Raw genomic sequence first — 24266 nt, 5'->3', positions numbered from 1 at the left:
CAACCGTAAAAGCATCGTGCACTTTCAGATTTTGTATTCAGATGACATATTTATTATCAATAGAAATTATAATAATACCATACGATTATTTCTTTAATTTCTTATCATTTTTTAGTGAAGAAAGCATGTCTTCATCGAATAGCCTGAACTTAGAAGTATATGTTGTTAAGCACGACAGGCACTTCATTAGTCTTGGACTGACACTTGAGATAATAGAACGAACTCTGGTGTGAGAGATAGTTGGGTAACGCAGAGTACTGCATTAGACTACTATTTTCACCACAGTAGCCTACAGAAAGCTGAGTTTTGTTTAAATTTGTTTAGAACATAAGAACTCGAGCTTTACAGGTCACCCATTTTCCTCATAAATGCAAATAGCAACGAATTTATTATACTTAATACCACGAAAACGCTTCACGAATGATTTGTTTGCATTTAAGATATTAGCGTTCGCAACGGAATACAAATGGATCGATTTACAGTAATAGAATATTGATAATGGTAAAGAGACATCATAAAGTGTGTTGTTAATGTAAACGACACGATATTTCCTTCCATTATCTAACAATTCCCCGGATACAATATTTATATTGCCCACTTTCTTGAATTTTCTGTATACATTATTTTTCATTAGTATAAAGTCAGTGTTTCGAGCGCTATTACTTTCTGTGTAGCGAATTCCTACTTCTATTATTCTATTTAGTTTTACGCTGCTGTTTTACTTAAACTGGTGGTCTTTACTACATCTACTGTATCACCCTTACTATCATTAATATTAATAGTAATTGTGTTGGCTGTAAGTTACAGCAACAGCAGGAACCGCAATAATGATGATGATGATGATGATGATAACAATAATAATAATAGAAGTAGAAGAAAAAGAAGAAGAAAAATATAGGGAAGGATACGAAATCAGGCTACGTTTTAAGTGAATTAAAAGTTTAACTACAGTACATGTTCATTATTAATATTAGCCTTTTATAAATGCAGAATTTAGTTTTAATTTTACCTCACCCCGTGAAACTGAATGAATTTTGACAGCTTTAGCGGCTCAGTAAAGAGTTAATCTTCTTATTAACAAAAAAAGCAATTAACGGGTTATCTTGAAGATGAAACTGTTTCAAATATAGACGGGCTACAGTATACTCCCGGGCTGAATAGATTGTGCAAGTCGGAGGTTTTCTGAATGTGTAGGTATCGCTAACGCGTTCCAAAAGTCTCAAACTAAAAGATCAATAAGACTTCTATAAAGCTGTAATTATAAAACATGCTTTTGTTTGTTTGTTCACCTTTGCGTATAACTATAAATAACTTTATTTCCCTCTATAGCGCGTATTCTTTAAAACTGCGGTTTTGAACAGAAGACAGCAATTGCATTTGGTACGGTATGACTTTTTATAAGAATTGCTGAAAAAGTTCTGCATCAACTACAATTTTTATGTCACTTCACCTTAATCTGTTAATGTTATTTTATGGTTATTGCATGCTATTTAATATAAACGACACATTTTTAAAACCTCTATTCCTCCGTTTCTTGATCAAGCAGTAGTATAATTCAAAATGTGTTTTTTTAATTAATGATTTTGTGGTGAACACAAGATATACGGTAGGCTTTGTTGGAATATGCTGTGACTCAAAGGACATTTTTATCCAAACTAAAATATACCAACTATATGCTCAAAGATTAAATGAACTTTTTTTGGGAAGCATGACCATATACAGTAGAAACATTTTGACTTTTTAATCACACTTTTAGGTAGTTTGTATAAAAATGCTTTCGCAACACAAACATTTGCACACAAGCGCTCACAAACACACCTACATGCTACATAAAGACGTCTAATTTCACTATCAGACGTTGGTTGTTTAAGAAATCCTTATACAGTAGATATCTTCGCATCCATCATAACAGATCACCAACTCTGGCTTTGTGATTTCTCCCTCATAAATCCCTGCATTTTTGGTATCACAAATATACAATATGTTTTTGGTGCAAGCCGTGGAATATGTATTTACGATATAATCTACACAACATTACTATTTATTAAATAATATTAATTACTGAAAGCTATAACCACATGCTTGTTTCGAAAACAGTTGAGAGTTTTTAATCGATAACTTCGTTTCCCTCAAAATAGCCTACCGATTTAAATGGTCAGTTGTTGTTTCAATAGATTTAATTTTTAAGAAACAATAGCCACATCAGCACTTTCAAGAAAAGTCTGATTCTTATACATTTAGCACAAAATACCCACTGAAAGATTTGCACACTAGCCGATGATGAAGAGAAGGTTACTTGAACGATTGCTCTGCAATTGATTCCTTTGCTGACTTCATTGCCGATCTGCTCTGAAGTCTGCAAGATAGGTCTGAAGTGTTGTGCATGGCGCTGTTCTTCAAACAAGCTTGCTTTTACTTAAAGTCACAATTTAAACAAAAGGTCTGGTAAGAAATTATGTTTATACACCTTTAATGTGATAGAAAATGTGTAAGGGCAATCTGGTTTAAAATGTAATTTTTGTATTCGACAGTTTTATACCAAATTGCAATCATCAGGCCCTTTTCTGTTTACATTCTGGATACTGCTGCTGAATTAAGGAAACTGTAATCTTTTGCTGCTGCTGTGTTATTTCAGTTGATGAGGACTTATTTTTAGACGTAGTCATGCCTTGTATTAGACCGCGGAAAGTTTCTAATAATTGTTTTTATTTAACTGTTGGAAGTTTAGCAGCGGACGACAGACTCGGTATTTCTGCATTGTGCTGCGTGGAATATATCGGTTTATTACGATTGTTTGGGCTACGTTACAGCGTTTGCAGTTCCTTTAACATTTAACAGTTTTTAGCAATTTTTATTGGAGGTGGCAGATTTGTGAAAGGGGAAGTTTGCTCAACTCGGGTTTGGCCATTTAACTACTACAGTGAGTTCATACCCTGCCCTTTATCCAAAGGCATAATAATCTGTGGTTAAAACTTTTCCGAGTAGTCTAAAATAAATTATTATTATTTATTGGCATACGGATCTATAGAGGATGCATTTTAAATGGTTAAATGAAACTAAAGAGAACAACCGTGCAGGTATAGTTAAAAAAGAAGTGAAGAAAATGTTACTAAGGGTAGCACAAACATGAAGAGCAATTCAAATGGAAAAAAAAAATGAAAGGGTAGTTTGAATACAAAAGGAGAAGGAGAGAAAGGGCAAAAAAGGAGGCCAGAAATTAAGTGGCTGGAGTGGACAGTGCATCCTGGAGGTTTTGGTATTGGAGAGCTGAGCATTGTCAGCACAACAAAGATCTGAAAAGCAGAAGGAGGGTGTAGAAAGAGAACAGTAGGGGACCCAGGACAGAACCATGATGAACAAGACAGAAGAAGAGAGCAGACATCAGCAGGAGACCTGCTGTGCCTGATCAGTGAGGCTGATGAAGATCCAGGAGGGAGCAGTCTCAGGAATTCCCCGGGGCAGGAGTGAGTGTTGGCAGAAGGATAGCGTTGATTACGATGGAGAGGTCGGAATTGGAAATGGTGCGAGCTGAGAGACGAGAGCAATGGTGCTGGGAAGCCAGACAACAGGTCTGTAACAGGAAAGTGGACTGATGTACTTGCTTTGCACTTGTATGAGAGGTGTAATGTAAACCGGCTTGGAAAAAGAGCACTTTTGATGAGCACTGATCTTGGACTTCTTAATGGTGTTTAAGACAAACATGTCTTGACATATCAGTAACACTGCTCAATAAAGCCCCCGTTTGAGTCCTGTTAGTGACGTATGACTTTTTAAAATAAATGTATGTGCTATTTAGGGAACATTGTCAACAGAAGCCATATAACAAGAGGGTCATGTCTGGCAGTTGGATGATGCTGATCTGAAGCAGGACTGGGCTAATTGGTATGGAACATGTAAAGGAACTTGCTGAAAAGAAACACAATGTTTCGGCTGTGGGGATGGTAACTTACTTACCTGCTGCTTTCCCTCTCTCCCTCACACCTGAAGAAGGCTCCACAGCTGAAACATTGTGTTTCTTTACCTTTCTGCATGGAATGAAGCTGTACCTGTTCTTTTGGAGCCTACTCATGCTCCCACAGCTCCCTATTCAAACTTCTGTGTTAATTGGTACCCTCTAACTGCATAGAATTTCAATGGATGAAAAGCTCATAAATTATCGTGTCATTTGGGATTTGTTTCTTAAATCTAAAATAGGATTTTTCATATGTCTTTTGTGATGTTCAGATCTATTCAGTGAGATATACAGTTGCACAGGTGGCATTCTGCTGGCAGGAAACCAGGCGGTGCCTCTTCATGTAGTGCATCTAGACATTCTGATTAACTTCATTCTAATTGAAAAGGGTAGTGAACATGGCTTTTCCTATCTGTCCCACTGCGGAACTTCATTGTCCAAAGATTTTATGGACCTAATTGAAAGAGGATGTGATGGCCTAGATTTAATAAAAATAATAAATCAATCCAATATAAATTCCAAAGCTTTCTACAAGGCACACTGAAGAAACAGATGGCAATACTGTGAAGGAGCACTGGCATTACACATTGGGGGTAGGTGAATGAGCTGAAAATGGAGTTGCATCTTAATCTAAGGAGGACATGTCATCTCAGACATTGGACTAAGATCTGGACAGTTGAGTTTTGGGGTTTGTATGGATAATTACTGGCAGGTGGGCTGATGTTTTGATTAAATCCAGGCCCATGTCTTGTGGTGGACTCTTTGGGTCAGTGCCTATGTCAAGAGATATCACGCTATCTGTGGGTAGGCTGCACTGTGCAGTGCGTCTGGTGAGGATTTTAAGTTAATCATGCACATGGCCAATGGAACACAGTTGCTTAAAGAACTTTTTTAGCAGAGGATCTCATTGGTTGGTAGATTATGGTTTCTGAAGGTTCCCAGTGTCTAAAGTTAGTTGATTTAGCTCACTCAAGTGTTTTTAGAAAGACACAATCTTTTACAGTATGTCTTTTACAGTACAAACTGTCCATGTGTTGCTATACAAAATGAAAAATATATATAAATTGTTGGCAGTTCCACACCATACAGAGCAGTTTTGTTTCATTTTCTATGAAAACATTTTTTTTTGCAAAAGACAAGAAGCTCATTAAGATGCACATTTGCCATGTTGATTTGTCAGTTTAGATCTGGCTGGATGTTGACAAGTTTCTTTTGCCTGAGATACATGTCTTCTGTCCAGTGGCAGGAATATAAGGTTTAATTTTTTATGTTTCTGGTTGTTCCTTAACCGCCATCATTAGTTCAGCTGTTTTATCATGTGGTCGTAGTGTGTGTCTGCTTTGAAAGATACATTCAGGTTAAGGGTGATGGAGCTATAAAACATATTGAGTACTGTGAAAAAATAGAACATCTGACCAGTTAATTGAATACTTGGGTCAATTAAGTACCTGAAAGCAGATGGAAAGAAAACACTGTAGGAACTGAGTGAAGGCCTACCTCTAAGGGTTTATTCCCTATTATCTGTCTCTGTTGTCCCTATTATTTGTTGGAGTGGTAGCACTGTGGCTAAGGATCTGTGCCTCTGGCTGGGAGGTTGCCAGTTCAAATCCCACGGCCGGTAGAGGAATCCTACTCCGTTGGGCTCCTGAGCAAGGCCCTTAACCCCAACTGCTCCAGGGGCGCTGTACAATGGCTGACCCTGTGCTCTGACCCCAAGCTTCTCTCCCTGTCTGTGTCTCTCATGGAGAGCAAGCTGGGGTATGTGAAAACATAAATTCCTAATGCAAGAATTTGTATATGGCTAATAAAGTGATCTCTCTTTGTTTTAGCTGGTGCTTTGTAGCCTCAATAGAGAGAAGTAATTCAGGTGGGTCAGCATGCGTAGTCTGTAAAGGAACAAGTAATAAGTTTATTCCATGCTGAAAAGAGAAGAGAGAAAACGCAACTTTTCGGCTTTCAGCTTCACAGCTGAAACGTTGTGTTTTCTCTCTTCTCTTTTCAGCATGGAAGAAACTTAACACTTGTTCCTCAATAGAGAGAAGCTGAAAAAGTCTTGTTTCTATATTGAGAGCTTTAGAATTTCTAAAAACCTCTACATTTCTGTATTCTCGCTCTGATTGATTGTTTTCTGTGCACTTGGATGTCGTGCATCTATGTTGATCTTGCAGATTAAAGATGGGGCGTCATTCCTCAGACAGTGAAGAAGAAACCAGGAGTCATAGGAAAAAGAAACATCGACGTCGATCGTCTTCCAGCAGCTCTTCGGGAAGCCGGGTGACCAGCCGGAAGAAATCGGGGAGAAAAACAAGGAGCAGGTCACGCTCCCCGTCTCGAAGCAGAGACAGAAGGTATGAACTGAAAATGTAAAGGACGGTTTTTAATATCCTCTTCCGTTCCTGATTGACCTCCATTTACAATAGCATGTTCTTTCCTATGCACGGCTGCTGATTGACATTGTATAACTAGTTGTTGCATAAAACTACAGCAACTCAGAAACCATCTCGAGGTTGATGGTTAGAATTGTATGAAGGAAGCAAATTAGCATCATGACAACCCATTGAGACAACACTGATTCCTTGATGGTCACCAGTCTTTGAGTTTCAAAATGTCTTCGTCCATTTTTTATAGTAATACTTTCAGTTTAGTGAAATCGGCTGTTTAGAAAACATGATTCTGTTGAAGAATGGTCTGCTAAATTCCTGGAAATAGAGGCTGGTTCTAATAATTTGCTTGTTACCTGAGAATTTGTTGACAGCTCAAGCTTTCACTAAGTCCGTTTTCATTGTGGTCTGACCAAGGAACAATAGATGGCTAAAGCAGGGTAATATCGAAATCATGAAGTCATGAAATATGATTGGATGTAGCAGGTAAGGTTTGGATTGGAAAAGGACACATGTTTTGTCAAGCAATTTTGCACTTCAGTGCATGTTGCAGGCAGGTTCATGAAGGCAAGAGAAAAGATGGTAAAGAAGGATACTTTTCTTTCCTGATATTCCTATTTTTGATGAATTGGGAAGGATTTAATCTTTTATATTTTATGAGGATTTCATAGTTCAGTAGGACTGTCCCAGAAGAGGAAAAAGTAGTTATAGCATTTAAGGCTAGTTTCTCTCCAAGCATGTTTTCGTGTCTGTCTTTCTGAAACCCCTATTCAGTTGTTTCAAAAAATACATTGCTTAATTTGTATATCAATGTTGGGCAGAGGGGATTTCAGAAGATGTTGTAATACCAGGAGATTGTATGCTTTATTAAATTAAATGTGTGGCTCAGGTGGGGTTGAGTGTGGCCCGTGGGATGCTAGGACTTAGTTTGGACCGAATCATTTGTTTCAAGGAGAAAAGTGAGAATATACAGGTTCTGTAACGTTTTACGTTTAAGCACATATATTATGCTTCACCGGCAAATATGGTGTATTGTACTAGCATAGAACAGAACAGATCCTTCTAGGTCAAAGATTAGAATAAGTATTATGTTGTACATTCTTTTCCACAATACTCAAAATACAGTAGCTCTATTAAAATGCTGGACGCAAGGTTCCTCCTACCTACAGTAGGTTTTGTTCAAGGCCTTGAGCTACCAGTAATGCACCTCGTTTTTAATTGTGTAGACAGGCAGACGGGTGTTTTTTGACATGATGAGATATTTCTTGTGTTATTCATATGTGCTGGAGTTTAAGATGTGAGATTTTGTAGTCTGTCAGACAAGGCAAAGTATCTTAGTAATGTGGACCATTTTTCATGTGCTTGGATATTCAGTCCATTCAGAGAATGTAAATGCACCGTCGCTGCTGTAAGTGGTGCAAATTTGTTTTGATAGTTTCATGACCATATTATTCTTCACATTTTCTTTCACTAACATGGTCTCCCACTGGGAAAGCCTGCGCCTTTAGTGCTAAACAGATACGAATGTCTGAAAGACTGTTTTAATAATGAATATTACTAAAACATTCCTGCAGTCAGACGAGCACTTATATCTAAATTCTCCCCATGAATTATCCCTACTATACAGTATCAGTCAGATTTTGTTTTAACACTGATGGTAAACAGACCAAAATTCGAACCTAAAAAACATTGGGGGAAAAAAATCTAACTTCATAAAATATTAACTGATTTGCCAACGCAAAGTCATTTTTATAAAGACCGTTGGTTTTAATTGCTTTGTTTCAATGAAAGGAGTAAATACAAGCAAGGTATGTGGGAGCCACCAGTGTTACCGAAGCAGATATAATGTAATGAGTGCATTTTAAATTCAGACATTGTAGGCAAGTTGAATATAATAGCTGCACTGCACGCAATAATGGAATGTAACATGATTTCTTTTCACCACTTTCTCAAATACAGCACGAAAAGCAGTACCTAAAGCTGATTTAGCATCAAACCACAACTGAAGGGTCATATGCCTTTCAAGACGTAACGAATTGCTAAACATAGTTCAGTGACTCATACTGATTTAGACATTGATGCTGTTTGGGTGACCCTGAATTACTGTACTCAATTAGAAGTGCATCCATTAATCTATGTGGCTTGTAAATATTTTAGACGCAGACGGCGGTCCAGCAGCAGCTCTTCTTATGGGTCCCGGAAGAAAAGAAGCAGTCGGAGCAGGACTCCTGACAAGAGCAAGTTCTACAGGTCTCGGAGATCTAGGTCATGGAGCCGAAGCAGAAGGTATATCCTTCTCTTTCATGCACATAATAATGTAGAGCACAAGTCTCGATTTACATGAGCCCACGTGGCTCCAAGCACTGGAATGAGTGTGTTCAGTAAGAAAGAATCATAGTTACTGAGCTGCAGTGATTACATTTGCAGGAAATTAAGACAAAGGATGTCATGACAGGATTGTACAGTACGCCTGACTGATTCATTTGCTGTTATATTTGAACAGCCACTCGTCTCTGTTTTTTTCCTGCATTGTGGAGAGATTGAATGCCAGACCTTTTATTATACTAATATGCAATGAATATGTAACCTGTACACGTAAGCATGCACTGTATAAGTTGCAGCAATCCTGACCAGTATGAGATGAACCTTGGGTTGTGACATGTGGTCTGTGTGCTTGGCTGAGGAGCCAGTGGTGTGAAGCTGCCATCTGTGGGACTATGACTGTGGGCCTCCAAGAGAGCCTCCTCCCTAGAAATCTCTGAATATGTAGTTTAGTTGTCAAGTTAATCAGGGTCATATTTTTGGCCCTTGTGCTTATAAAACAAAAGAAATCATGCTTGGTTAAGATTATATATGTATGTACACAAATTCTTAATTTATTGTTTGACCTGTACCTCTATTAAAATTTCCAAGCATGTGAAATGTTCTGCACATTTCACCAGACTCATGGAGGGTGTTACTCGAGCTGATAACAAGTCTTCTTAGACTGTTGTACACAAGATATATGTAGAATATTTAAGCTGACTATCAAGATGCCGCTGTTGGTGGAGCTTTTTGTGTTTCTAAAACAAATACATTAATTGAAGGGCTCATCACATTGAAGAGTCTCTTGATATTTGTTTTCTTCTTCTGAACCCCTGATCTGACGGTGAAGGACACGCTCCTAAGGGGATGAGCGTGGCAACTGCTGTGCTCTGTAAAAACTCACTACACAGTGTTATGAGTGAATAAGACGTCAGTCCCTTTTTATTTCCAAGTGTGTGATGGACCTGTACATCACACTGTAGTAACCACAAGAGAATACGCTCCTGGAGCACAGGTAATTCATTGGCAATAGTTTCAGCCCACAGCAGGTCAAATGCATTTTATTATGTAACAGTATCTTTTGTAGCTGCTTGTTTCACATTTCAAGTTAAAAAAGAATGTAATATTCATAGTATTTGATAGCTTTTTTTTCAATACCGATTCCCATAGTTGATTTTTTTAATACCCATATCAAGTTGCCTGCAAAATAATATACGTTCAGCCAGCATTTGGTTCATTAAAATAAGTGCTGTGTAGTGCTGCCTGCTCTTTATTAATAGAATAAAAATGTGATGTGTTCGTGTGCTTCAGAAAAATGTAAAGTGTTCCAATTGCACATGCAAAACATTCATTATGGTTTTGTAAGTTCAGGTTCGGTTCTTATTCCTCAAGCTGTAAAATGTCATTTGATTATTCTGCGCTACTTGGCGCATTAGAGGCGGTACCAGATAGATCCAGATCTGCTGAAAAGAGGAAAATCCAGGAAATTACCATTTTTCATTTAGAGCTCCTAAACTTTGGTGTGTGTTGTCTGTATCTACAGTATATACTCTTTAGTTATATCTGTTTGTGTGTTTTGCCTTTTATTATAATTGGAAGGCACCATACAAAGCTAAACTGCAGTTATCCTGTCCCACTGGCTCCACTACACAGCAGACAAGGAAGAGTGAGAACGTTTCACCCACTAAATTAAGGGATACTTTTAGGAAGGCTAGATTGTGCATGCTTAGAGTGGATTTATCCAGCATATGGAGCTAACACCCCTATTTATGTAACAGTGCCATGGGTGGTTAAAGACCGCACAGTCAGGGCAATGGTGTAACTATTCATCCTGTACCTCCTCCAGCACTATGCTCCATGTTTTCAAACCAGGGCATTGATTTTTTGAAATTCTGGTTTAAACGGAAGAGTGCCACCTACTGGTCCACTAGTACTACTTACAGCTACATACAGCAGTAACTTGATTTTACTTAAGAGTTCTTCCATCTCTGTACTGTCCTGGCTCAGCATAACCTTGCTTAACTTCTGAGAGCTAATGAAATCAAACTGGACTGCTGTAAAAAATATTGGTCGGCACAAATCTATGTCAAGTGCTATCTTTTCATTGGGTTTTGGGTTTGCGTTTCAGAATTTTCATCCCTTCTACCAAATTGTTTGGGAACTGTTTGAATCTAAATTGTGGGCACTAACACTGTTCATTGTATTATCAATTTCTGTGAACTGCATTACATATATAGTACATTGACGTATGATGTGTTCTTTAATGGAGACACCCAGTAACTAATTTATTTGTAGGCTGTTGTTTAGGAAAATTGAAAATCTTTTTTTCACATTAATTTTCTACTAGGGCATTCTGTACTTTAAATACTCATAGTTTTTTATTAATGAAATACGTTCTTTCCGGGAACCTAAGAAAAAAGGTTATTTTTACCATTATTTGTTCAGATTTGAGTGATTTATTATTACAGCAAGTATTGCCTGACCTTCTTTAGCATAATAAGAGTGCTCTGTGCATCAGTGTATAATGACACTAATGTCATTAACATTGCAAATCCGTGCAAATTAACCAGTAAACTATGCTGTTAAATCCTTTAGAACTACACAAAATGCTTTTGTAATTTATGCAAAGGCTTGTTTACTTGTGTATAGCTGTAGGAATCAGATGCACAATTTTAATCACAAAGAGTATTTTCATATCTTCATTAAACCGCCAGAGATAAAAAGAGCTAATAGAACCTTTATGTGCTGTATTAGGCTTTTCTAATTGGGTGTTAGTACCTTTTTATTTCTGTAGTTTTTCTCTCATTTATGTTTTAGTTATGATATTGATGATTAAAAACAAATACCAGTAATATTTCATGTTTAAGGATCAATTTTAAATTATAGATCATTGCTTTACCTAGAACTGAAGTACTGTACTCTGATTAAGAGGGAGGCCTCTTGTAATGATCTGCTTTCTCACTAAATAAATAAAAGGGCAAACGCAAGATGAATGCCAAATGTGGAACTGGTTCGTAACAAGCAGCAACAAGAATTTACGGAGAATTTGTTTGACTAAGTGGATTCATTTTAAGGGAATGTTGCTTATTGAAATTTTGCAGCGTCCTGTTTGGAAAGACAAAGGAATTGGGTATCTAGAAAATACAGGTCACATTGGTGGTTAGGAAATGGAATGCAACAGCTTACTTAAAAAAAAACGCACACAAGGCAATATCCAGAAATATTTCAGCTCAACCAAATTTAATAAATCATCCCATTTCCTAATTTTATCACATTAGACTGCGATGTAGAAGAAGCGTTTCAAATACCAGCCCTCATTAATATACATCAGCTAGGGGAATAGAATGGAATACTTATGCAGGGATGTCATAGTTACTGTTTCTTAGTTTACTAAGTGGAACAGGTTGATGTGATCCTGGGTGCTATTTGTCAATGTCTTGTTAAAATGGTTTGGGTCGAGTTATGGAGTCCACGACGACGGAGGCTGATAAATCAAAAGTGGATTGAGTGGACAGGAGGCAGTGATTGATACCATGACAGGATATGAAGAAGGGAATCTCGATGCAAGCATGCAAGATATAGAATATGAGGGGGAAAATGGCCCTGGAGTATGGATATTATTCAGTGAAATGAGAATAATAACGCTGGCATGAAAATATTGCTGGGAGAAGATTAGGAGAGTTTTGGTTTGAATATTACCTTTGAATCCCTTTGTGTAAAAAATAGTGCTTTGTACCTAAGGTGCTTGCTCTTCTTAATGTTTGTGGTACCTCCTAAAAAGCTACCTACTGAAACCCAAACGCTGCAGAAATGTAAAATATGCAGGAGTCACTGGTTGTCCATTAGTCACTGTTTATTTGCTTTGATTAATGAGTGTCACAATTTGTGCAGGCAGAAGCCTAAGTCAGACCTCCAGCCCTGTTAAATTATGAAACACTACCTAGGAATTTACAGAAGTGCATGCTTGTTTTGTCTGTCATGATAATTGTGCGGTTTCGTGTTCGATTAATAATTAAAGCTCAGAGTGATTACATGCAGTTTGGAATTTGTATGTGTTACACAAATGGGACTGTGTGTTTAAACAAAGTGGGTTTTTTATTTTTTGTTGCTTTTATTTTCTCATACAAATAATTAAATGGGTAAAAGGTGTGTTTGCCTGCTGTGATCTGCACTCAAGATGCTAATATATTGTGACCCAAGATGATGATGATACACTATATTAAAATATGTATCTCGCTATACATTACTGAATATTTCACCAGCATTCACATTTTTCACTTTGTATATTGTCTCCAGCCACTGTGAAGGTGGTCTCAAAATATTAATGTAATTATGATACATTTTACACTGTAACCTGTTATAAACTGAAGATTAATTTTGACTAGCCTCCTAATTCTGGATTAGTTTAGCAGATCTGGTTTTTACATGTGCAGCAAAGAGAGGTTTGGTTTAGGGTTTGCAGTGGATACACCATTTTGTTCTTCTTAGCATTCAGAAGCTTGTTTTTTATTTAATATTTGGATTGGAATATAGTGAAGGTGTGATACATCAGTTGTAGAGTTCTTTCTGCTGTGCATTTGGGTTCGTGAAAGGTTAACAAGAATGACCCTCACAGTACGAAACAAGGTGAAATTGAAGAGAAATGAGTATAAGCAGATTTTACTTTGCACAAGCTTCGGTTGCCAAATGGCTGAGGTGTGTTTCTCATTTCACCTTATACTAGGTCCTGTTAGAGAGCAAGTTTCAGAGGTGTGGAAATGAAATATGCTTGGTTTTCTTAATTCCTTTTTACAGGTGTTAAGCAACATGAAGAATAGAGGGCACACAAAGTCAATCAGTTTTAGCCAATTCATTTCTGAGCTGAGAAACTTTTTACATTCTTTTTTAATGTTAAGCGACGAATCAGATGCATCATAAGATCAGAGACAGGTTGCTTATTTGCTGGGGGAATGCAGATTTTTCCTTTAAGGAGGATGTCCTTTGCTTTAACTATCCCCTCCATGTTTCCACACAACTGAAAGGTGGGGTTGGGGTTCCTCTTCCTCTCTCATGTGGCGTTTATATGCTTGAAAGTCTAATAATTCCAAAAAAGTAATGAGTTTTCCTCTAGCAGGCACTAGAATTTATCAGCATAAATCTAAACAAAAAACATTAGGTGCCTTCTTGGCGAACGCTATTTATTAACCCCTTCCAATGCTGAATTCTTGTCAAATACCTATGTTTATATGTATAAAAATGAAATACATTTGTCTTTCTTCTAGACCGCTGAAAGCTGAGTTTCCCCTTCCAACCTCAAAGAAACCTTTCCATTGTAACATCTTTGGTAGCCTACAGATACAAAGTGGTATTCCCCAGGTGTAAGCAGCTTCTGCTAACGCTTTGTTAAGCCCCTCTCTGTGAAGCTTGTAAACAAGCACTGGTTTTAGAGAAGAATTGTCCTTCTGATGAAATAGTACCTTTGGATTATCCTGTCTTAAATATATGAACATTTAGGGCACATGGCTTGTGCGTTGTGCGTTCTTTATGCTAAATGCTTTAATGTACACAGTGCACTACTATTGTTGAAGTAACCCATTGTTTTGTCTCCTAACTAATGGAAATATTCTACACTTTATAATGCACTCTAAAAAAATCAAGTAATCATGGTTGTATAAAGGACTTAAATTGCTAAGATGGTGAGAGAAGCATCAGAGAATCGCTGTGCAGGATTATATTTCTTACACATAGCCTTGAAAATCCTTCACATTTCCATTTGTGGAATACAATAATGAACGGTTGTCTTTTTTCCCAGGAAGCGTAGTGGTTTAAACTAGCACTGTACTGTATTACCTCTTTTTTGGTTCTTTTTTGTTCCAAAAAGTTAATTTTTGTGAAAGATTTTTACTCTTATTGAGAGACAAAATATTATCAATAATAGAATGAATTCTAGAATGTTTAATTTCATGCTTAATTCGAATAAAGAATCAGCACGATGTAAGTTTTTAGATTGTACTGTTTTAGTGTCCTGTTTTCTGATTTTTCAGTGTTAATGACTTATTTCTTATCTGTGAATGTTTTCACTCCATCGATACCTTCAACATTGTACTGTTGAAGCTATCAGGCATAGAAAATTAAATATTAAAGCTACATTGTTAGGAAGTAAAGTGTATTTTATATTTATACACAGCGAAGAAAGAATGTGAAGACTGATGGGGTTTAACATTAAAAATAATGTAAGTCAGAATTTGCGCTAAGTGTGTTCACCATCAGGAGTTGTAACTTTGAATCATACATCATTAAACATCAGTCCAAATAAAACTAAATAATAAGGATGCTTATTATATTCTGACCTTTAGCATGATAGAAATGTGTCAAGTTTTAGGGCTTTTGCTTAACCTTTTGGGCATTATACTAGGAATGTAATAACTTTAGAATTTGAATGAAGGCATCATTACCTTCTAAGTGTACCTCTTTCTAAGATACTGAGCTTAGAACATGCTTTTCTGATACTGGTTCACATCGGTCAAAGTCATTAAGCAGTTAACAGAACTAAAAAAATCACTTGCTTTACATATTACAGTAAATGCGATTTTATCATATTAAAAGTTCTGTTTTGCTTTGCCTCAAAATTAGAAAATGAATACAAAATGAATCTCTCCTTCCTACTCTTTCTATTTAAGCTTCTTGAAGTTCTTCCAAATTGGGTTTTAAATGCCAATTAGGAGGTTGAATGTAGTAAAATAAAAGCAAATGCAACCAAAATGGCCTCACCTTATGGCTGGTTAGTCTTCTGAGGAAAAAGCTGAACCTTTGCTCTGAGCAAGGCTTTGAGAAAAATATTCAGCCTAATGAACACATTAATTAGAACCATAACTATTTATAAGATGATAATTAGAAACGAAGGACGGTAAACTGGGTTTTTCCTGCAATTAATGGAGGATTAATTACTGGAGGTAATGAAGTGGATTTTTTAAATGCATTAAGGTGAAGTACAGAGATGTGCAAGGCTTTGTGATCACCACATAATTATTTTGGGCTGTTTGAGCATAGCTCATATGAGCTGGCTAATAAGCATCATTGCATCATTATATATGCACTTAAAAAGACTTGCCACCAAAATGACTGCCTAATTATTTCTAATTGGCAGGACTCTGTGTTGTCATTGAGCTGTTTGTAGCCATTTTAGCGTTCATTTAACAATCCTTAGGGCCATGTGATGAAGGAAAAAAGGCTGAGGTACGGGCAGGCCTGGGCTGGCGCCATTGATCAGTTTTGGTGGGCTTCAATTTGAAATGTGTTTGCTTGTGCGGAGGTCAAAACCTGAAGTAGTTTGACCAAAGTTTTGCTTTTCTAAAGCTACTTGACTGCGTTTGTTGGCAATTAGTGAAATGATTGTGTCTCTCACCCTGCTAAGATTGCCATATGACACAATTTTCTTTCACTGTTGTCACTTTTTATGACGGTTTTGCGTTGATGGAAGCCAAATACCTGATTCTTGAAGAACTGCTGCTCCGCGTCTGTGCCTTATAGACTCAGCCCAGCTCCAAATGAGTTACTTTAAACGCTGACTAATATTTCAGCACACGTGTCTGCTGTGCCTCTGTTTGATGCTGAGTGAAACTTTCTACCCAAGGACGAACTTCTTCTTAAGGGCTTTTAAGCAATGCTCAGAGGAATTAGTCATTAAGCGTTAAGAAGGAAGAAAGAGGTTATCCAGTCAAATACTAACATTTTCCAGAAGACTGTCAGTTATAGAAATCTGTAGTCTTAATGCTGACAGATACATGTGTATCCAAGGACAGCTTTTAACTGGTATTAAAAAATGTTGGTATGTTGATTTTGTATTTTAGCATATTCTTTAATAAATTATCATTTTACGTTTTTTTTTCCTTGAGAATTGTGTAAATGTGTTCTGTTCATTGTTGTTAAAATGACATGGCAGACTTTTGGTGTTCCATAGTTCCGGGTCTCTAAGCTGTACTAAGGTAGATTTGAGTTGACATCCTGTTAAGTGCATGACTCGAAGACCTTACAACAGACAAGTTGTCTGGTTTAGTTCTAATCAAAACCATCTGTGGGATTTTGTCAATCTACAAATGTCATTCCATTGGTTTAAAAGAACAGCAGTAAAGCAAATTGTAGGCCAATAAACTGAAAGGTCAGGTATGTCCTTCTTTTGTTGGAAGAATGTGGTTCTAATTATTTATTTAATATTTAATTAAAGATGCTAATAAATGTAACTGACTCCAAAACGGCTCTAAAGATGCTAAAACCATCCAGGGTTTGTAACTAATGAAACACTCCACATTCTCAATTAAAAAAAAATCTCTAGGTTTTTACAAAACTGGGTAGAAGTGGGTATCTTTCTTTTAGTCTTGACATTTTTTTAGAAATCTTAAAACCGTTTACTGTAGGCTTATGTGTATATGTATTTTTATGTTAGGGGTACACTGTACACATAGTTTTTTGTGTATGTTCTCCTTCTTCTGTACTTTAAGTAAAATATCAGTTTACCATATTTGAAAATACAACAGAGGTTTTTCTTGTTTTTCATAAAGTACTGAGAATAAAATACTTTGATCATTTATTGTAGAGCTTGTCCTCCCACACAATCCCAAATTCTCATACAAATTCTCTTTTTATTTTGTGAACTAGGATAATATTGGCTGATTTATTTCAGCTGCACATTCAAACATAAATGTAACTCATTTTACAGAAGTCAGATGATCAGTTAAGATTTGCAGTGAAAGCAAAGGCAAGATAGAAAATTGAAGTTTATTAGTGGTTGAGGAAAATGTACCCCAGAGCAAATAATATTGTAACCTGTTTAACAATTGTCTACTAGTACTCTTTTCTAACTTTACATAACACATAAAGGTCAGTAGTACAAGCTGGAGTGTAAGTTTGTTTTCTTGTCAGTTCTAGCAAGGAGATGTCTGGAGGCAAAATAGACTTATAAAACTGATGTCATTCATTGTGGAAGTGGCTCACATCATTTATGAGCAGCAGGGCTAGAATTTCTAAAGCACTACTTTATGAGAGGAAATGAGTGACTATTCTATATAGATATATTATTGTTATTACAGTTGGATACAATCTCATGACAATTTTCAGATAAATCGTTCACATTTTGGTGTTAATTTTTAATTAGTGACCTAATGTTTTCTGTATGTACAATGAAAGTTGTTTATGGGCTTTGAGCTTTTATTTGGATAAAAAGGTTGCCCACTTTGAAGCTAGCCTAAGCATTACTGGGCTGTCACCACTCTCTAGGAGGGCACATGATATACACTGGTGAAAACGAACCATTTCAAAAACACAGGGGTTGATTAGGAGTAGGACTGGGTATCTTTCTCTTAGCATAAGTAGTTTTTTACACAGCAGATGTGTGAATAAAGATTGCTGGAGATACATTTTTTCATCCTTTTGTGAGAGGGCCTGCTCAGCACCTTTGCATAAAGAAAAAGGTCTTCTTCTTTACCCAGTACTTCCCTTATCGAAAGGCACTGACTTCATTTCCTTGGTTCCTTGGAAATTAATAGTTTCTCATTTTATTAGTCCAATATTCCAGATGTAGTTTATATTTAATTAAGTGTAGTTTCCTTTTGGTGATGGTATGTGTATCTGTTTTTTGTCGTGCATTCTTTCTAGTTTTACAATTTTCCACATGTTTTCCTTCAGCATTTATGATATTTCTTATACTAGAGTTGTGAGGTTCTAAATCACTTAAGCACACAGCATTACAGTCCACATTTAAACAATAAAATGCTGTTAAAGAAAGTCTTCAGATCTTGTATCACTTCATAAATATACATTTATAGAAAAAATTAAAAAAAAACATGATGTGGCCTAAGAGCACACCTGCTAATTAAAAACACATTTCTGAAACTTATTCTTAAACCTGCTTTGTTTGTTCAGTCCTGTGCTTTCCTTCGTACAGATGGCTCTGGTTTTAGTAATTATGCGAATCGAGCAGCTGCTAAATTCAGGACAGCTAATTTTGATCCTGCATTTTAAATTTCAGTTGATTACCTGTGAAGAAATTAGCAAGTTAGCGCTTATTTCAGTAGTAGCCCATTGACCTTGAGAGATCTTTTTTTTCCTCCATTGGTTAAAATGAGTTGACAACATGGACTTGTGGCATTAAGTAGCCACTTTCTGTTTGGCTGTGGTACACTTGCAAGACTTGATATTTTTCATTAGGATCGTTGTCTATCTGATGAGTGATGCTGGGCGTCTGCACACATGCACGTGGTGGTATAATGCAGTGGATTGGAGAGAAATGCAGTTTTTTTGGAACTTTGTTAACATATGGGTTTATGTAGATCTAAGAAGCCTTTGAAGATCTTTGAACTTGACTAAATGGCTTAACCTTTAGCTGGGTGGGTGGGCAAATGTCTGCTGCATTTTTTTTCTTTAGCTGGACTTCTCCCCTTTTTATTACTATTTCCATACAGTACAAACATAAAAATAGAGTAGTTGGAGTTAGTTGACTCAATATAAAAACAAAATTAAGCCTGCATATTTTACTGTCTGTTACAATAATTTTACCCGTGAAAATCTACTCTATGTACCTGGTCATACTGTTTGAGCAAACGCAAATACCATATAGTTTATCTCTTCTTAGATGGAGGAAACAGCTTGGGAAGTCATTTCAACATCTCTTGTAATTAACAGAATATCATAAATTAAACTTCTGTCCTCTTTATGTTTGAAGAGCACTCGAAAGTGATAAATCCAGATAGTTAACATTTGCATTTCACTCGGTTTGGAAATAACATCTGTTTGCGTGGATAGGGTTATGTTTTGGCAGCTAAAATGAGTCTTTTTTTTTTACCATTTTATGAAAAATTGCTTTTAATTGGATGGTAAAGCTTGTTCATAGGACATGAAATCATTCATTAAGTTTCATGAAGGTGCTTAATGAATTTTCCGTTTTAGATGCTGTTTGTAACAAAAGCTGGGTTATAACAGTGATAAAACGGTCTATCTTCTTGCCAGTCTTACCTAGTGTTACTTTTCCTGTGACTTTCCTTCCAATTTTGTTGTGCTACTTTGTATTCATGTGTGCTGCTTTCTGTTTCACTACTCTTCTGCATTTTAATTTTTTAGTGACAGTTATTTCTATATATGTAGACAACATACAGTATATACTCTAGATGTTGTGTATGCTTTGTATGGCATAAATGGGTACGAAAGAAAAACTGAATGCTTAAGTTAAAAAAAAACTAAGTTTGGTTTTTCACTGGTATTTTCTAAGAGGCATTTTTCTTTTCTCACCATGCAGTGAAAAGAAGTATTAGACCACACAAAGTGAATCTACATTTTATCAATGGAGTTTTGTGTTTGCATCATGTAATGACATAGTATTTTTTTATATTTGCAGTAATACGTCTTAAGGTGGTGTGCATTTAACATTTCACCAGGAACAGGAAAATAATGATAATAATAGACTACCTTTTTTGAAGACTTTCTTAAGCTTTACTAAAAATCTAAATAAACACAAGCATGAGGATAAGGGACTCATTGTTAACAAGCACCGCAAATGTGCTGCTTGTGGGGAAAAGGCAGTTACAGCAGTAGAAGTAGGGAAATTAGCATGGTTTGTATTCCAGAAGGTACACAACATTGAGGTTTTTTTCTGTTTCCATTGCTAGTGGTGTCATATAGCTACCATTAATGTACAATTTTCAATGAAAACGTGTTAGCCGAAATATAATATAGAAAGATAACAATGATGCACAAGCCACCTTCACGCCCAGTGATATAATTATCTAAATAGGTTCTGGTTAGGGATCATATCCTTGCATGTGGGGGGTCAGTAGAGATAAGCTGGTGTCTACACTAACATAGCAGTAATTACTTTATTGATAATACACTGAGAAAATTGCCCTAGCCAATGGCTCTAGGAAGATTTAATGGATTGGCTGAAAAATGGTTATCCCTTAATAGAAATGAAAATATGTGTCGGCCATAGGGAGACATTCCCTTAAGAGATAAAGAAATGTTAAATAGAAATATAGAAAACTGTTTATCTTTTCTCTTTGCATTAACAAATTTACTCCAGCCTTAAATTAGCTAATAATTCTCTAAGGAGAAAGTTTCAGTAATGAAATTGACATTTAACTGCATTCCCACACTCTATTAACACTGTAAATTTAATTTATTACAGACCCAGGAGTGTACTTGCTTAAAAACCTAAACAAATTTAAAATTTATTAGGCCTGCTTGGTCCTATACAGTTGTGCAATGCTAAAGAGAGCTTATTTTGTATATTACCATATGCATGTCAATCCAAATTTCAGTACAAATGTATTATTTCATGCATCAAAGTGTAAGGTTTGACCTTATGACGAGAGAAAACTTACTTCATGTAAACGTCGAATTTTTTTTCTTGCTATTTTTTTAAAGCAGTCAAATCTGTTCGAACCGCCTGTTTTATATGCCAATATATGCTTGATTCAGCCAAGTCTTTTGAAAAGAATGTGCATTTTATGTTATGTATTTATGATAGCATTGTACAGTATATTTCAGCTATTTGTGGTTCATTACAGCAGACATCCAGTGGTAAACTGGAAAATCACGGCTGTCATCTCCTCTCATTTGTCTCATGGTGATATTTGTGAAAAGTATGCACATTTTTGACACCATCCAACCCTACAGAAATTCTCTACGAAAATGTTCTTTATTCGGTCATTTGAATGCATTGTTTGTTCGGGTTTACACTTTCCTTTTTGCTCTCTTTATGCATTATGCTGCTACTTTACAGCAGCTGCCTCAAAGGAGCATATCTGACCCGATTGTGATGGGCATCATCAGAGCTTGAGGAGCCCTGGGCTCCATGGAACTTCTTAAGCCCTCCAATGCCTGCTACCTGTCAGCAGGGAGCCTCAGCAGCTGGCAGGAGATATGTTTCTCAACAAGCCTAGAAATGCCCAGACCTGCACCTCCACCTTTCCAAACCCCAGGGGGCACAGACAGTGGAATGGTTGAGTCAGCACTGTTGAGTCAGCACTTCAAGTTTACAGTCCTTCTCCAGATCCAGGTGTAATTCCAATCTGGGCTCCTTCTGACTGGCAAGAGTAAAGGGGCACTGCCTGCAGCCCGGGTACAGTGAAGTACCTTCTTCATGTGACAAACATGTTGCTTTAAATCCTCACCTAAGCCATGACCTTTCACACCCCAGTCATTGTGACGTAGTCAGACCCGGACGTAGTACTGAACTGAGACAAATACTGAACTGCATTTCATCCAGGTAAATAGGTCAGCAGGTATGTCTGCACTCATTGGCTCTACCTCATTCCTGAAGTTATTTTACAGCCAATAAAGACAGACCTGGCTTTTAACCCTCAAATATTGTTTTAAACCATCGAAAGGCTTTTTTTGTGTTTTGATAACTGACAAAGTGATAAACCACCAGTTTTTGTGGAAGACTCCGTGTCTGTCATGAAATTAAATCAGTTGTCGATACTGTTTATGTTTTACTTCATGTAAGGAGTTAGGGATACATATCAGTAAGTGTTTGTAAGCTTCCCTGTGTGGGCAGCTCTGAATGATTTTTGAAGATGCAAGTCCATTTTCGTTGAGCTCTAGATCTGAGCAACTGCACTCCTGGAAGTTCACGGTACAGTCACTTCTGCTCTGGCCTGTATTGCATCTCGCTGTGCCGTGGTCTCAGGCATGCCGGGTCACTGTCCGTTCAGCGGTGAGGGATATGAACTCGCAGGTGAAAAAGAAAGTCGAGCGAAGAGCTCTTCCCGGGCTCTCGGGCTGTCTGCCAGGCCCCGATGTCACGTGGCGTCTGTCCCCCCAGGTCGCGCTCGCGCCATCGCCGCTCCCGAAGCCGCAGCAGCGGGAAGTCCAGCCGCAGGAGGAGCCGCAGCCACAGCAAGCCCCGGGACCGGAGCCGGCGGAAAAACAAGGACAAGGAGAAAGGCAGAGACCGGGAGAGGGACCGAGCCAAGGAGAAGGAGCTGCCGCCTGACAGACCAGGGTGAGCGATTGTTCCGTCACCTTGCCCAGCTTGTGTGAGCACAACCCGTTCCTGGGGAAAAGGAAAGACTCGTTTCTCCCCTGTTTTGTTTTTTTTCTGTGTGTAAGAGTAACCCAGCGCAACATCATGAAAGTTTTCTCCTCCTTTAGGTTTCTGTCTTTCAACAGGCACATTATTTGCGAGTCCAGATCGAGCGTGCTCGGGGCTTTGCTGTAGCACTTTGTGCTTCCCTCTGCACTTCTTCACATCACTACCGCCCGACACGCTGCTCTTCTCAGTGTTGGCAGTGAGGGCGCCACTCCGTGACAGACTTACTTTTTGTTGGGGAATGAGTAAAATTATATTAGCCCCTCACTGTGCTTTGGTTCAAAACTTTTTTTGGGGGGGCTGTATTACGTTTTAGATGCGTATCAGCCATGTAAATAAAAAGGGACCCACTGCATATCTTTACACATTTTCCTTTACATTAGGTCTTTCATTTCCTTAGTGCAGTGATGGCAATCACTTTTCTCTTCAGACCTTATGCACTAGAGTAAATGGTTAGTGATGTCAGAATTGCCACTTTGTTTCTCTTTGATTGAGGCATTGTGTAAATTCTTCCTGTGAGACTTTTAAATAGATAGTCCAACCACCACTGAATAGGGTGTTTTGGGAGAAGGAGAAATGCTGTCTTATATGCACAGCCTTCTTATACAAGTTGGAGGAAAAAAACACTCCACCTTTGGTTTTTTTGGTTAATATATGTTTTGTGTTGTTTTATTAGCGATTATATTCCTATTTCATAGAATAAGTCAAGGATGGAACTCGCCTTGAAAGCTAATAACATATGTTGCATGCTTTGGGGAAAAAAAGCACCGAACGTCATGATGATTCTGGCTTTAGCGGAGTCCTGTGTGCAGTCGCATGTCCAACATCTGTGAAAAGTTTTTTGCTTTTTTTTTCAGTTTTATTTGAATACATTCCGTTTTTCTTTCCTGGAGGACAGGTTTAATTTCATTATTTCTTCTTCCATACAGTTAGCCGTACAGGGTAGTATAATACCCTGCTGGGAAATAATTACGTGATATCCTCAGGAACAGCATAGCAGTTAGTTTAGTCCACTTTCACTTTAGTGCACATCATGTTTTCCACAGGTTGAGTGTTATAATTACTATAAAATCTACAAAGGGTGAATGCTTAAGTGGAGTCATGGTTATAATTAACCTTTTTTAATCAATTTAAACTAAAACAATTAGTATAAACCAATAAAGTGGTAATGCCCAGCACTGTACAGGGAACACAAGTAGAAAGCCTATTTAGCGATCTTTGTTATAACCAGGATTAATGCACAAGGTGCTGACATAGCTTTTCATTTGTTTGACACAAGAGTCCAAACCTGTGCGCATGATTTACATTGATGTCTTGTGTTTCTTAGCAGAACAGGAACATGAAATGTGATTTAAACAAGGTTGGTGTCCCTCATATTGATAGGGAAACTCAGCACAGAAAAGGGTCACATTTGTGTAGAAAAGCTTATTGATTTACAGCTTAAGAGATACTGGAAAAGTTAAATCTGTGTTGAATGAAACTTTCCACTGTTGCAGCAAACAGTTCTCTTTGAAAATTGGGAATTATCCTTTGTTTAATAGATGTCACAACTATCATCTACCTTTGTTCA

At 37.3% G+C, this 24266-nt stretch overlaps 1 protein-coding gene across 2 annotated transcripts in view; it reads left to right on the top strand.

Moving 5' to 3' along the window:
• Positions 1 to 2343: 2343 nt before the first annotated feature.
• Positions 2344 to 24266, top strand: part of rsrc1 (arginine/serine-rich coiled-coil 1) — a 116674-nt gene continuing 94751 nt past the window's right edge. Inside the window, exons 1-4 of one of the 2 annotated variants that reach the window (XM_015360939.2) lie at positions 2344 to 2440; positions 6121 to 6300; positions 8491 to 8619; positions 22430 to 22609. In XM_015360939.2, the coding sequence (XP_015216425.1) occupies positions 6128 to 6300; positions 8491 to 8619; positions 22430 to 22609 (482 nt within the window). In that variant the 5' untranslated portion in view covers positions 2344 to 2440; positions 6121 to 6127. Of the gene's footprint in view, positions 2446 to 6120; positions 6301 to 8490; positions 8620 to 22429; positions 22610 to 24266 lie in introns of both variants that reach the window. The other variant, XM_015360938.2, reaches the window with a different exon arrangement.

This window comes from Lepisosteus oculatus, chromosome 13, assembly GCF_040954835.1.
Source record: "Lepisosteus oculatus isolate fLepOcu1 chromosome 13, fLepOcu1.hap2, whole genome shotgun sequence".
Lineage (NCBI taxonomy): Eukaryota > Metazoa > Chordata > Actinopteri > Semionotiformes > Lepisosteidae > Lepisosteus > Lepisosteus oculatus.
This window is presented reverse-complemented; position numbering and strand designations above follow the sequence as displayed.